General features: G+C 36.3%; 1 protein-coding gene across 1 annotated transcript in view; it reads left to right on the top strand.

Annotated features, from left to right (window-relative positions):
* The first annotated feature begins 2,214 nt into the window (after positions 1–2,214).
* The window catches only part of tup (LIM1_Isl and LIM2_Isl domain-containing protein tup), a 452,945-nt gene continuing 439,833 nt past the window's right edge, over positions 2,215–15,326 (top strand). The window contains exons 1-2 of the mRNA XM_069827047.1: positions 2,215–2,361; positions 2,500–2,779. Coding sequence (XP_069683148.1) covers positions 2,215–2,361; positions 2,500–2,779 — 427 coding nt within the window. The remainder of the gene's footprint in view (positions 2,362–2,499; positions 2,780–15,326) is intronic.

Below are 15,326 nucleotides of genomic sequence, written 5' to 3'. Positions count from 1 at the left end.
CTATATAATATCTGATGCAGAAGTTCAACAGAATGTTTTAAAAAATAAAAGGAAATCGTTAGCTTTGCAAATATTTTTTTTTTAATTCAAACCCTAAGATACGCATATTTTTTTTCATTTTCGTTTTGTTGCTTGTTGTAAGTATTCGAGTTTCAATTTTTCGAAACAAGGTTAGGGACTATAAAAGCTAATTCTGAAGATTAGGACTGTCTACTTCGAAAGTCTGAATCTGTTTTAAAACTTAAGTTCATTTATATTTCAAAGTGGTGTACTCTATTTTAAAAAGTTCTTCGCCACCGTGGTCTTTCAGTAATATTAATCACTTCCTCACCGTCACTCGTAAGTTTTCGGAAAACATCTGTCATCCCAATGTGTATAGTAGAAGCCGCCTTCTTACACTGTTGAGCCTTGAACTTCAGTTTAAACGGCAGAAGACTGCCGATCAAGTTAAACTCAAGTTAACTCAAGATTAACTGGTAGTTAAGGTTTATAATACGAAGCAGAACGAAAAACTATACTGGCCCTAAGAGTGTGTAACCTAAACTTAAACTTCAGTAGCTATTGTAATGTTACATTAAAAACTACGGCGCGTAGGCTACTCGGACAGGTAGGCCTAGTTGAGTTGCTCCTGTGAATCTCTATTGCCTCGTGAGATCTTGCACTCAATCTGTCAACTGAATACAGATAACTACTCAGTTTTTTGATAAGTTAATATTTATAGAAACTTTATTTTCGCAACCTTAGACTATTGGTGAACGGGAGAAGAGTTCGGGGCAGAAGAAGATATCAGATGATAGATGACATTAAGGTAGGCCTATATGATCTTATGAGGAGACAAAGAGGAAGGCAGAAAATAGAAAAGATGGAGAACGCTGGGTTTGCAGTGAAAGACCTGCTCTTGGGCAGAACACTATGAATGAATGAATGAACATTTAGCTGGCCAGCTATTTTTTTTCCTATCTATTGGGAAGATCTAACAACAATGTGCGTAATTAGAGGGGAGGATTCGACATGAGCATACTAACAGTTCGCCTGTGAAGAAAACAATTGAATTTCAGTTTTAATAAAGGAAGGCTAAAAGAAATCATGATAACTTATACCATAACTTATTAAACATCCTACAAAACAGTTAAATTCTGTAAAACGAGCTGGAAATAACCTAAGCTTATTCTATAGAATGAAGAAGCCTGAAGTATTGGCCTAGAGAAATAAGATTAGGCCTATCTACTTTTAGTCCCTAGACTATGATTAGCTCAGTTTTGTAATTTCTTGGGTTATTTTCTCTCTTCAAAACGTCAGCCAAGTTTGGACTTAAGAATGAAGTAGAGAAAAAAAAAAAGAGTTTGCGAAATTAGAAGCTCACTTTTGTCAGAATGAAAATTGATCATGAAGGTCAGTTAGAGCCATAGCCATAGCTCTGAAACTCAATCGACAATTTTTAAATAATTAGGCCCATGTAGGCTTATAAGCTATATACTTATAGGTATATGTAGGCCCTATAGGTAAGCCTAGCGTATAGTCTATGTGTGCATGGATGTACCTATGTAGGCCGTATGTAGGAGACCTATGTATATAAGTATATAATGTGTATATAGGCCTATAGCCTATGTATTTCGATCATCCAAAGAATATTTCTTTATAATAAGGCTATAACTGTGCTATGTACTCGCAGAGGACTTTATTTGTGTCTGTTCGTCTGTCCTAAAGTGTAAGGTTTGCTTTCCTCACAATATTTGGATAAACGATCTCTAGATCTAAACCCAATGAGGTCTTTTATCTTGAGCAGCTGTATGGTTATGATTAAGCTACTAGAGTCAGAAAACAACGATTGAAGAGAATGAACGTTTCTTCTCTGAAATGAGACATGACCTGCTTCCTAGACGTTAATGTGGATCACAACACGCTCTGTGGGCAGATCGCCCCTGAGAACAGGCGGCGAGCAACAATGCTGCGTCTCGGCGCGTTATAAAAGCAGCACTATTTCCATCGCAGAAAATAGTCCGCACAATTACGTCACTCATGCTATCTCATACATCACAATGAATTCCATGTGAATTGTAGTTCCGAAATTAAATATGAAACGCTAGTTTGAATTCTATTATGACAATCACGGCAGCCCGACCCGCGCTCTGATTGGACGGCTCCCGAGCGCGCACTGGGCGGTCGATGCGATCGCGGGAGGAAGGACTCGCCGGCCGGCCGGCAGGCCGATCGATGGGCCCGTCACCCGCGAGCAGCCATTTTCTTTCCCGGCCCGCGCTCGCGGGGGAGGGGTCGGCTCGGGGCCAATGGCGGCGGCGGGCGGGCGGGGCCCGGGCGGCGAGCACGCAGTCGCTGCGCATGCGCGGCGCCGGCCGGCCGGCAGGTTCACCGCGTCGGCAGCGCAGTGGTGATCGAATCCGTGTGGCGTGGTGACGTGGCCTGCGGAGCGAGTGAGTGCGCGCTGCACGTGTCTAGCCGGGGACCCGCCGCGTCCCCATCTGTTACTGCCGGCGGTAGACGCTGTCGTCGACCATCGCCGTGGTGGAGCGCTCGGGTGCCGGTGGCGGCGGAGGAGGCGGCTGGTGCTGGGGGCGGCCGGAGCCGGCGGAGCTGTGCGGGGGTGGAGGCGGGGGCGGCGGCGGTTGTCGCCTGGCCAGCAGTCCTAGCCCCGCCACAACCCTGGCGACGGAGCACCATCACCACCGCGTGGTGCCTTCCCTCGTGGTCAACCTCGGGCCATCCAGGAGCATCAAGATCTCGCCCGTCAAGGCGGATGACATGACCGAGCAGCCGCAGAGTGAGTCTAGAGTCTACAACGTTCCGTCATCAAATGAAATTGCTGTCTGTCCAGTTCTGTTCAATATTACTTGATTTGGTACCCCGTGGCGAAATATGACGTCTAAATAATGCACTTGTTATGATTATCTCATCAATAGATTAGGCCTACATGTGTTGTAATTCCTCCGGGACAGTACCAACTCGATGCGACACCGTCTTCGACGTGTGGAATTACTCCTGCTAATTCGTTCTCTCCGCCGTTCGAGTTCATAATATTTCCAGGCATAATTTCCCAAAGGTGTTCCTTATTTCAGTTGTCATAGGTAGGCTGCAAGTTATACATTTAACACTTCACACAATAATAAGCGTAATGTTTTATTTCAATAAGTTAATAAGGTACTATTAGGTTATTACGTCTTGGTTATTAATCCCAGAGAAACAAGTCGTTTGTCATTGAAGTCAAATTTTTAATGTAGATCACCGGTCATTTAGTACGAAAGATCCAACTATGAACCGCCTGGGAAATTGGATAATGTGTTTGTTCTCACACTCACCAATTCTATTTAAGCTTGATAGAATTCGTATACCTCACATGGCTAGCGTAGACTCCTTAAATGTGGATGTATTAGTATAGGCTATGTCTAGACTAAGTTATATCACAACGTAAAATAATTTTCTTAACATTCTCCAAAGGCATAGACCAATATATAAGTTAGACCTACCTATATGTAGCTATGTTATTTCACCATGTTGTTCACGTTTACAAAATTAAGCAATCACATAAACGATTGATATAACTTAATCTTATTAAAAATGTTTTTTATTAACCCTTAAATTCGCAAAGTATCCTATAGGATACAACAGGTTAATAGGCTAATATTTCGGAGTGTTTAAGTTGGCAATGTATTAAATTGACTATATTTTCAGTGGTCAATGGGATTTACTCCATAGTTCAGTAAAAAGCCCACAAACTGCAGTATTCTTCTCGACTACATCACAGAATTGATAGTGTGTATTTAACTTTAACCTTGAATATCTCAAAATCTTTGGAGAAGGAGTTAATCATGTTAACTTCTGAACGCCTCTTATGCTATAATTTTAATAGAACAATAGAAAAAAAAATTGATAGGAAAATTAGAATTTCACAATACTATAATATTGTACAACATATAAAATATGGACATTGCGATAGTTGTTTTCTTTACAGTCCGACACGGTTTAATGAACTAATGTGAGAAATGAAGTTTTGCCAATTTAAGGGTTAATGTCCACTTATGACTTTTACCGTAAAACGCAACTTAAAACTTAATCAGACTTCACTAAATTAGACCCTATCTGTAATTATCAGAAATTTGTTTATAGAGTTTAGCGCTGTATGCAAATTTTTAGTAGGCCTACACTTTTAACACTTTAGATCTGCTTTTCAAGTCCTCTCAATTGTTTAAATAACATGCAGCAAGAAACAGGCCGTACCTTACGTTTAAAATTCTTTTGCGTGAAAACTCAGTTAAGCTTATTGGGAATTGTGCAATTAATTTGTGGAAGCATAGGCCTAGGCCTATGTTTAGTATGTTTAGCATCATATTCTAATCAATAATATAGACAATCTATTGTCTCAAGATTATATACTGTACTTCGTCACTCAATATTTTATGTAGCTTTATTAGGACACTGGACGTTATTTTAGAAATCCTTTTGGAAATTGGAAACCTGCATTCTGTGGAAAAGTTGGAGCCAACTATAATTAGATCATAGACGAAGTGTGATTAACAGATCTACATGCCACTAATGTAAGACTGAATTCTTGTAAAAATCTGAATCATTAATATTAATAATAATAATAATAATAATATCTCTCCATGAATATGTATCCTATTCGGCATAAATATTGAGATTGTGCTACCATGCGGCCTTCATTCTGTTTTTATACCTAGGCCTACTTTTATTTGGGGTGCGCACAAACAAATTTTTCTTTTCCATTTTTCTTCGTATGTAATAACTAGGAAGCTCTAACATAGTCTACTATTAAAGTATCATTCCAGCTATTCTTAGATTTCCTCAACAGATCACATTTCTTTGTCTGGAATTTAATGTGAAATTATACAGTAATTTTTCCGCTCAACATTAAAATATGTGGCATCCACCAGTAACCTTTATGCTTTCGTTCTTTCGAGGATAATATTACCTTTTAATTACGTGCACGAAACAGGGAATGATTCTATGGCTGTTGAGTAAATTTTGAACACGTTTCACCTGCTATTTCTGGGCAGTGCGATTTTGTAGTCCATTTGTAAAGAGAACTCTTGTTTCGTTTGCTCGATGTCACTCAAATTGGGACCGCCTACCTAATTTGGCACTCACCCTCGGTCAGTGTTCTCGGAAAGAAACACGAAATTTAGGCCTATTGACTGAATTAACGATGTATTTAAAACCAGTATAGGCTAGTGCTTCAATCGTTTCCGAATGACTTCACCTCTAACCCACACACCAATTTGTCAAATATAAACCAATCTTCTATTTCTGTATAGGCTTATTTATAAACTAACAAAGCATGTTCTAGTCTATAAAGCTTGCTAGTATAAGACTGTACTTTACCTAATTTCACTATTTTAATAACCTGCCGAAACAAATATAAACAAATATGCTTATTTTTCCTAGAAGATCACTGGAACGTCTCGGAAACTGGTGGTGGCGTAATACAAAGTTTCCTTTTGTTTATATTTCGCGTTTTCTTTCCCGCTTTAGAAAGAGTGATGACATAAAAGCTTGTGATGCATATTGTAAGTTTGTCAAAATCGTAGGCAAATTGTTACTGGATGTATTTTACTCGAATTATGAGCTAAAGCAGCTGATGGCTTCTTCACACTAATCGTATTAGAAATTTTAATATCTAGTAGCTTCCTGACACACACATTCAATTTAATATAATTTTAATTTCTTCTCTCACACTAAAATTATCACAGTCGTGAACTTACGCACAATGTGACATATAAGTACTTAGGCCTACTTATAAGCTTATATAGGCCTATTATCCTACATAACATATAGGCCTTTATAGCCTATAATTATATATGCCGACTATCCTAATACGTAACGACTAAGGTGCTTCCTTGACGTTGAGAGTAAAGTATTTGGATCCTCCTGGAGCATGGTTGTTTTCCATCGTCAAAGTGATGTCTTATGTTGTATTTAGATATAGGCCTAGATTCGGAGTCGTAATATTAGCCTATGTAGTTAGATCATGGAGATTTGGAGACTGTCACAGCAGTAGCATGTACGAATAGTATATATGTGTGTGTATGTAGGTCCATGTATGTATGTAGACTGTAAGTTACATGCCAAACATTACGTAATTTTCGTGAGACAAGTCTCCGAGTGCATCGTTTTCTCAGGCATTCCTTTTCACCGATGCTCCGTATACGATGCAATATGTCATACGCTCTTTACATAGTTACATAATACAGTAATTCTCGCTACAAATAATAATTATCACCTAATTCAGTGGTCAACTGTGCGCGACGTACGCCTACTTTTTTACGAAAATAGGCTTAAGTAATTTGAATAATAGCCTAATCCGTGGCACAACAGCCCTTTAAGGGCTCAGACTCACCAGCCGGCTGTTAGCCTCACGACCACATGCCGAAGCAGAGGTGCACGATCATCCAACCAGAATGGAGTTATCGTGTGGCTAGCACGATGATCCCCTAGTCGTTACAGCTGGCTTTTGTAACAGCATTTCGATACCTATCGTAGCTTTCCAAGTGCATCACGATGCTGGGTGGGAACCGGTCCCATACACTGGCCGAAATTTCATGGGATAATTCCTTCCCCCAAGAGAGCTCGAACCAGCGCGCATTCCGTAATGTGAGTCCTAGGCAGGATGCCTTAGATCACGACACCACGGCGCGGGACTAAGTTATTTTAAGAGAATGAATTTTCGATTATCTACTTCGATTGGTGTGGTACAAAGTTTCTGTTTAGCCTACAATCTCAGCAAATATTCCAGTTCCATACCGGTAGTGATTTTTTTAAGTCGCCTCTTAAAATCTGGTAGCCACTAGCGCTCAAGTGTCGGTAAAGTGAAATTCAGTATGCAAAGAAATCTAATTAATAAATAGCCTATTTATTTACGGTAGGCCTATTTATTTATTTATTCATTGCCTAGCAATTTGATAGACCTAGCCTACATTATTATAGGCCTATTTGTAATTCTTCCATTGCCACAGACATATTTACAGTATAGGTCTACATAGCAACGTAAATATTATAATTTAGAATAAAATAAGTACATAACATTGAAATTTAAAAAAAAAATACCTTTAAATTCTTGCTCTCTGTAGGCTATAGACTAGGCTAGAGATTTTTACAGCAGAGCAGATTTAATCATCCTTTTAAGCATTGCACAAGGCAAACATTTAACGATGTCTCGTAGACAAAAGAGTTCAAGAATATAAATTCATAACTATTTTGAATTCTACTATATTTAGGCTACATTTATTGATAGATCTATAGGCCTAAAACGTATTTCTGCTACTAGTTTAATGATGAATTGAAGAGCATAAAGAATAAAGACGATTTTCTTTTCAGTGTTTTTTTAAACACTGATGGCAAAGAAAGTAGGTATATCCCATAAGTTTAATAAAGAAAGTAGGTTTATCCCATAAGTTTAATAAAGAATGGTTTAGAGTGAATTCTGCATGAAACTCCACAAATGATTCTCATTGACGTTTTTTGTAAGATAAATATATTTTTAACGTAAGAATCATTAACTAGATAAACGTAATCTTCATCCTTGCTTCCCAGTATCGGTTGAATTCTGTGGAGCCGTTAAGGGTTGGATGATTTTGAAGGTGTTGTCGGTCTATATCTTCGTCCAGGTTACATAATAGGCATAATGTACACAGGCTGAAGTTTGCATAATTCCTACACGGTTGAGGTCACTTGACAGATTATATCATGCCCAGTTATAATGTGAAAGATGGTCACTGCATTTCTCCTTGGCTCGCAAGGTGTTTTCCGAATAGAGGTTTTTCAGTATTTTTGGGATGTTCTGGCATCTATGTCCTGTATGGATTCCCCGTTAAAAATAGTTTGTCATATTGCTTCACACAGTGGTATTGCAAAGACTTCTGAAGGGTTACGGATAGTTTGGTTCCATTCTCGGCTACTGCGTAGGCCTACCCCATTCGTTCCCGTAGATTTGACAATGACCTGGGATCAACTGACGTACAGTTTGGTGGCTGCTTTCTAGTCAGATAAAATAACCACATTGTTAGAGATTTGTGATACATATATTACCAGAATTTTTAGAGCCCTACAACAAAATATAGACCTAGCATTATTTAATGTTTGTACATTTCTAGTAAATTAGAATATATTCTGACCTTACATTAGACCTATAAGTGGATACATGATGTTATGAAGTAAAGTTATCTAGGCCTATTTCTAAAATTCTAAATATTAATTTAAATCCACGATGGCATATATTTTGGCCTAAATTATGTTATAATTGATATGGATAGCCTACATGCATAAATAGACTACATAGAGTACATGCATATAGGGCCTATAGGCTACATACATACATACATACATACATAGGCTACATACAAATATATGTGTATCCGTATATTTAGGCCTATATTCATGTCAAAACATTAAAACTGGAATGCCATGACATTGTATTTTAGTGTCTATTTTCTCATTGAATGATATCGATGTGAAATTCAAAGTACTGTAGACTTTGATTATTTTTTTAAATAATTCTCGCCTATAGAATAGTGAAATAAATGTGGTGAACACAGCTTACATGATATATAATAAGTATATAAATTCGGTTTAGAATTTATTTTAGACTTACTTCCATTTCATCTAACATTAAATTATAATTATATTTTAGCATTCCACATAATAATTTTGTGTTTACTAATTTACAGTTATGCACAACGAATGTTTCCTAATTTTTATATTTATTTTTTCATTTCATTTCATTTATGTATTCCATAAATATTATCTTATATTAGCATTGAAGTTTTAAGATGTGTAACAAGTCAAAATTTTACAAGATTACAATTTTTGGCGAGATGAAGTGAGGTGTGGCCGAGGATTCGCCATAGATTACCTGGATGGGGAAAACCTCAGAAAAAACCCAGCCAGGTAATTAGAGCGAACGGGAATCTAACCCAAGCCCGAGCACAGCTCCAGATCAGCAGGCTAACGAGTCTCTCGACTGAGCTACGTTGGTGGCTCTACAAAAAATATACAGTACATAGCAACCAGATGATTAAATTTGCAAACCTATACAATTATTCATCAGTTGAGCTATAAAACAGAATACATAGCAAGTAAATTAATTCAATTTAAAAGCATAAACAATTAAATCAGTTGAGATAAGATTATACAAAAACTGATAATACATAGCCTATCATGCAAATTACTTCAATTTACAAGAATAAATCATTCATCAGTTGAGGTATATAGATTACTAGCTATTCAGTTTAAAGCATAGACTATACAATTCATCAGCCAAGCTATACACAAATATACAATACATAGTAAACAGATTAATTCAATTTACAAGCATACTTAGTAAAGCTATACAAAATTGTACAATTCATATCAAGTAGATTAACTTAATTTATAAACATAAACAATTCATCAGTTGAGCTATACAGACTACCATTCAATTTACAGCATATACAATTCATCAGTTACACTCTACAAAAATATACCATAGTAAACATATTAATTCAATTTACGAACACATTTTAGTTGAACTGTACAAAATTGTACATTTCATATCAAGTAGAATAATTCAATTTACAAGTGTAAACAATTGACACTACCTTCGTTAATTATGTGACTTAGAGGTAATAACATACTGTAGTCGCTGAATTGTAATTGGGTTTTGTGGATTTTCCCTTTTTCTCACATTCTCAGCTCTTTTATGCTTCAGTCTCTTCAAATATCGATTGTTATCGTAGGGGAGAGTCGGGTAGTATCGGACATCAGGTAATATCGGACAGTGAGTTTCATCTACCACACGATGATAGTACCTGATTGACATGGTTACGTTTCTGTGATGCCGCATAGAGAAACGTAACCATGTCGTTCAGGTACTACCATGTGGTGGTACATGAAAGAAACGCACTGTCCGATACTACCCGACTCTCCCCTATCTTTATTGTATTTATCTATATTTATCTTTTCGCTTGAAATGCTATTCCTGAAAATTCGCTAAATATGCCTAAAGTTCGGTGCCTCTCGTAAAACATGGATTTTCTTAAGTCATCCGCTATTTCTCAATCGTGGCACCCTTCTTATTTCAGACTTTTTATATTTAATTTTATAAAATGACTTTTCCACTACATTCATCTCATTTAAATGGAGTGTTAGTTTTGTCATTGATGTAGCCTAGCCTATGTGCTCTGATTTTCCAAAGAAGGTACGTCTGACAGCTGATTTATAGAGTTTGTGCTTCTTCACTTCACTTCACCACACCTAATATTTCTTAAATCATTCTTGTTCTATTCGTCCTTTGAAATTGTAATATTTTTCGGTATTTTTTCCTTTAATTCGTTTAGGATTTAGACCTATGTCCTTTCCATTTCCGCATATTTTATATTTTGTTAAATAGGCCTATGTTTCTGTATTTGTTTCCACTTTATTCACTTTAAGTATTTTATTTCCACGAACACACTTTTAATTTTCTTGCCCATTTTCGTCAAAAAAGAAAAAAAATTCTTTCCCATGCAGTAAAACTGAGGTTAGGCTACTAGGCCCACAGCCTGAGTTTCTTTTTGTAAGTTCAATCTTAAGGTTTTTCTTGGTAGCCTATAACAAATTCCTTTTTCGTAGTAGATAGCCTAGCCTATATTAATTTTGTCAAAGTGTCATCTAGCTGTTTTTGGCCCTTTGTGCGACCTCTGCTTCGGCATGTAGTCGTGAGGCCAGCAGTCGGCTAGTCGGTCTGGACCCTTAAAGGGCTGTTGTGCCACGGATTAGGTTATTATTAAAATAACTTAATCCTATTTTCGTAAAAAAAAAATACGTCGCACACTGTTGACCACTGAATTACGTAATAATTATTTGTAGCGACAATTACTGTAGGCCTATTATGTAACTATGAAGAGAGCTTATGACATAATGTGTGGAATACGGAGCATCAGTGAAAAGGAATGCCTGAGAAAACTATGCACTCGGACACTTGTCTCACGAAATTTACGTAATCGTTTGGCATCTAACTTACACATAAATGGGCCTACATACAGACACACATGCATACTACTCGTACATGCTACTGCTGTGACAACAGTCTCCAAATCTCCATGATCTAACTACGAAGGAGGGTCAAACAGTAACCTTAATAATTGTTTTATTAATTGAATATGTACAATAAAACTACAAACACTTCATCACTTTTCAACATAGTCCCAACTACGTTCAATGCAAGCGTTCCTGTTATATTATGTTAAAAGTGATGAAGTGTTTGTAGTCTTATTGTGCATATTCAATTAATAAAACAATTATTAAGGTTACGTTTTGACTCTCCCTCGTAATATTACGACGCTGAATCTATATCTAAATACAACATAAGACATCACTTTGACGATGGAAAACAATCATGCTCCAGGAGGATCCAAATACGTCAAGGAAGTACCTCAGTCGTTACGTATTAGAATGGTCGGCATATATAGGCTATATAGGCCTATGTTATATAACATATATAATTATAGGCCTAAGTAATATATATATATAGCATATTTATACGGTGGCTATTAGAGGAAAAAAATTCGCTCCTACGTCGGGGATCGAACCCGGGTCCTTGATTCTACATATCAAGTGCTCTAATCACTGAGCTATGCCGAAGTTCAATCCACAGTACCGGATCATATCCCTCTCCTGTAGTGTTTTTCCCTTTGTGGCCTGACTCCAAGTTTGACATATAAGTATTAAGTCAACTGCCATTATATGCCTAAATTATACATATATATATATATATATATATATATATATATATATATATATATATATATATATATAAGCTTATAAATAGGCCTATATGTCACATTGTGCGTTAGTACACGACTGTGGATTTGTTAGATTTCAGATAATATTGTGAATATCGTTCATTAATGAAGTTATTCTCGTTCTTTCTCTTGTACAAAGTTCACAGTCTCTGTCAACAGTTTATTTCACAAATGAATTAATATAGCTAAAGAATTTGTAACTAGATTTACTGTATGTCTGAATTTCACACGCGATAGTGAAATTCTCCACAGCTTCACGCGATTTGTGAATTAGGCTAGCCGTGAAATTTATATAACAGTTCTCTTGTTTTTAATCACCATTAAAACGTAAGACTTGCAAAAGTATACAAAATTCTTCGAAAACCAAAGCAAATCACAAACTCACAAACATGCAGTCGCATACAAATGCCTACATAAATACAAGAATATACAAACGATACATTTAATGTAGTTGCAACGTGAAGCTTGTCACCTTCTTAGTATTTGTGTAATGTTAAAAATTAGGCGGCCTATTATTATTATTATTATTATTATTATTATTATTATTATTATTATTATTATTATATGTTAGACTCTGAAATTCTTTGACATAGACTAGTACAAACGATATGCTTATGTGGCAAGCTTTTTTGTAAGTGAATTACAATGCGCTACAATTTTATATCGTCAGTACATTCATGCTGATCGCACAGAGCTTAAAAAGCCGAGAATGTAGCTTATTTAAAACGCAATTCATAATGCTTCCTACATCTACTGCGCCACGAAAGTTTGACGTTTAAGGAGGCCGAATGATGAGTGTGAAAACAGGTTCAAACAGTATTGAATCTCTTGGTCTCGTACAAAGAAGATTAGTACTAAGTTTGTCGAAACTAAGAAATTAGACAAAGATCCGAGAAATAGGCCTACAAAAATCTTAATTGGAGCCTGTATGATGGTTCGAATGCGATTAAAATAATATCAACTTTTCCACTACTTTTTGAGCAGGTGTATGAAACCTGGCATTAATCCTTGACGCGCAACCGATTAGTTGTTACATCGCAAACGTCAGGACTGTCTGAGGCTTAGGTTGCGGGATCTATTCCATTTAAACTAAGATATGTTCTTGGTCTTTCCGTAGACATCTTCGACTACTTAAAGTAGACCTGTATTTTTCTGTCCAAGAGGGTGATAGCGACAGTTAATTTGATAATCTGTTCCTGTCCTTTCTAAATACAAGATTTTTATTTTTATTTGTTATATTATTTTATACTTACAATGGCTTTTAAGGAACTCGCAGGTTTATTGCCGCCCTCACATAAGCCCGCCATCGGTCCCTTTCCTGTGCAAGATTAATCCAGTCTCTATCATAACCCAACTCCCTCAAATCCATTTTAATATTATCCTCCCATCTACGTCTCGGTCTCCCCAAAGGTTTTTTCCCTCCGGTCTCGCAACTAACACACTATAGGCTATGCATTTCTGAATTCGCTCATACGTACTACATGCCCTGCCCGTCTCGAACGTCTGGATTTAATGTTCCTAGTTATGTCAGGTGAAGAATACAATACTTGCAGTTCTGCGTTGTGTAACTTTCTCCATTCTCCTGTAACTTCATCCCTCTTAGCCCCAAATATTTCCCTAAGAACCTTATTCTCAAACACCCTTAATCTCTGATCATCTCTCAAAGTGAGAATCCAAGTTTCACAACCATACAGAACAACCGGTAATATAACTGTTTTATAAATTCTAACTTTAAGATTTTTTGACAGCAGACTAGATACAAAAGTTTCTCAACAGAATAAAAACAGGCATTTCCCATATTTATTCTGAGTTCAATTTCCTCTAGAGTGTCATTTATATTTGTTAGTATTGCTCCAAGATATTTGAATTTTTCAATCTCTTCAAAGGATGTCTCCAATTTTTATATTTCCATTTCATACAATATTCTGGTCACGAGACATAATCATATATTTAGTTTTTTCGGGATTTACTTCCAAGCCTATCGCTTTTCTTGCTTCAAGTAAAATTTCCGTGTTTTCCCTAATCGTTTGTGATTGTCTCCTAACATTATTTTATACTAGCTACTTGTATTAGGCCTATATTTTTCTCTGACAAGTCTTCTATAGCCTAATCTCTAATTTACTGAATCTTAGTTGGCCTTAATTTTTTTTAAATGTCGCACATGAACAGAATCTACGTTTTTTTTTTTTTTTTTTTGTTTTTTTTTTTTTATTAGCGTACTGATTGTGATCATGAGTCACCGCCCATAATAAATAACAGCGTTAGAAAAGTCTATAGGCTCAACTAACATTCATTTAGGCTATAGCTTACTTAGATAAATAATGATTATGGGATTTCAGTATCTCATTAAATTATCCAAAATAGTGACTTGCTATAGGATCATTACCATTATATTTATGATGATGATGATGATGATGATAATAATAATAATAATAATAATAATAATAACATTCATGCTTTAGGCTTTTTTGTCTATAGCAACTCTATACGATCGCTCTAGAGTTTAGGAGGTTTCCTGAGTTTCTCTTGCCAGTGGTTTTATACCTAGTATTGTAACAACTTACCCTAGGCCTATATGGTAATTTAGAACTCATTTTGTTCATAAACTTAGTCCATTTGCTTCTGCAGTTTTACATTTTATTATTTATTTCATAAATTTCAAGCTCTCCCCTAATAAATAACTTATTAGTTTTGTAAAGGTAACGCTAAAAAGCGATTCATTCTAATAAAATTTGTAATTAGAATTAAAAAAAATAAACAACTTCGAAAAGTGGAAAGCTAATATTTATCTTCAAGAATTCTTCTCTACGGGCTTGCATAAGGTCGATCAAGAAGACATCCGTAGAGAGCAGAACAGGCCAAAGGATTCCACCCATATTGATGATGACGAAGACAGTGACGAAGATGGTGGTGAAATACAGAACACTATTAATAGTGAACATTTTCAAAATAAATAAAAGAATGAACCCTAAATACATTATTTATAGTCGAGAAAATAAGGAAATAAAAATAATATCAGTGCACATTCTACTAGAAGTCAATAGGCCTACATATTAACGTGAACTTCAAGAAATCATTCCAATTTTTCGCACGGTCCCCACACGCAAAAATCAAATTTCTACAACATTAGCAGAGTTACAAGCATTTCTGAAATTTAACTGGATTACTGAAGTCTATTAGTCAGAAGCGTCAAGTGTGTTCTAATAGTATTTATCCTAATATTGCGATAAATGGAAAAAAAAGTTACAGGTCATTAAATAGACCTAGTGGTCCTGGGTTAGGGCGCGTCAGGCCACCTTCTGCTTACCGCAAAGTTTGTATTCAATCACAGGGTGGTCCATATGGAAAATGTGGTGAATGAAATACATAGACTATGTACTATTAGCAGATTTTAAACGTCATCTGCTTCCTAACACTCGCCTGGTGTAACATTTAATTTCAACTGTAAGCACGCTCATGCTCAGTTGAAAGTCAGGTACCTACTGGACTGTTGAAATAATGCTTCGGTATTGATTACTTTTGCAGGAGCAGCGATAA

Source organism: Periplaneta americana, chromosome 5 (assembly GCF_040183065.1).
Source record: "Periplaneta americana isolate PAMFEO1 chromosome 5, P.americana_PAMFEO1_priV1, whole genome shotgun sequence".
In the NCBI taxonomy this organism is placed as follows: Eukaryota; Metazoa; Arthropoda; class Insecta; order Blattodea; family Blattidae; genus Periplaneta; species Periplaneta americana.
Note: the sequence above shows the minus strand (reverse complement) of the source record. Positions and strands in the feature narration are given on the sequence as shown.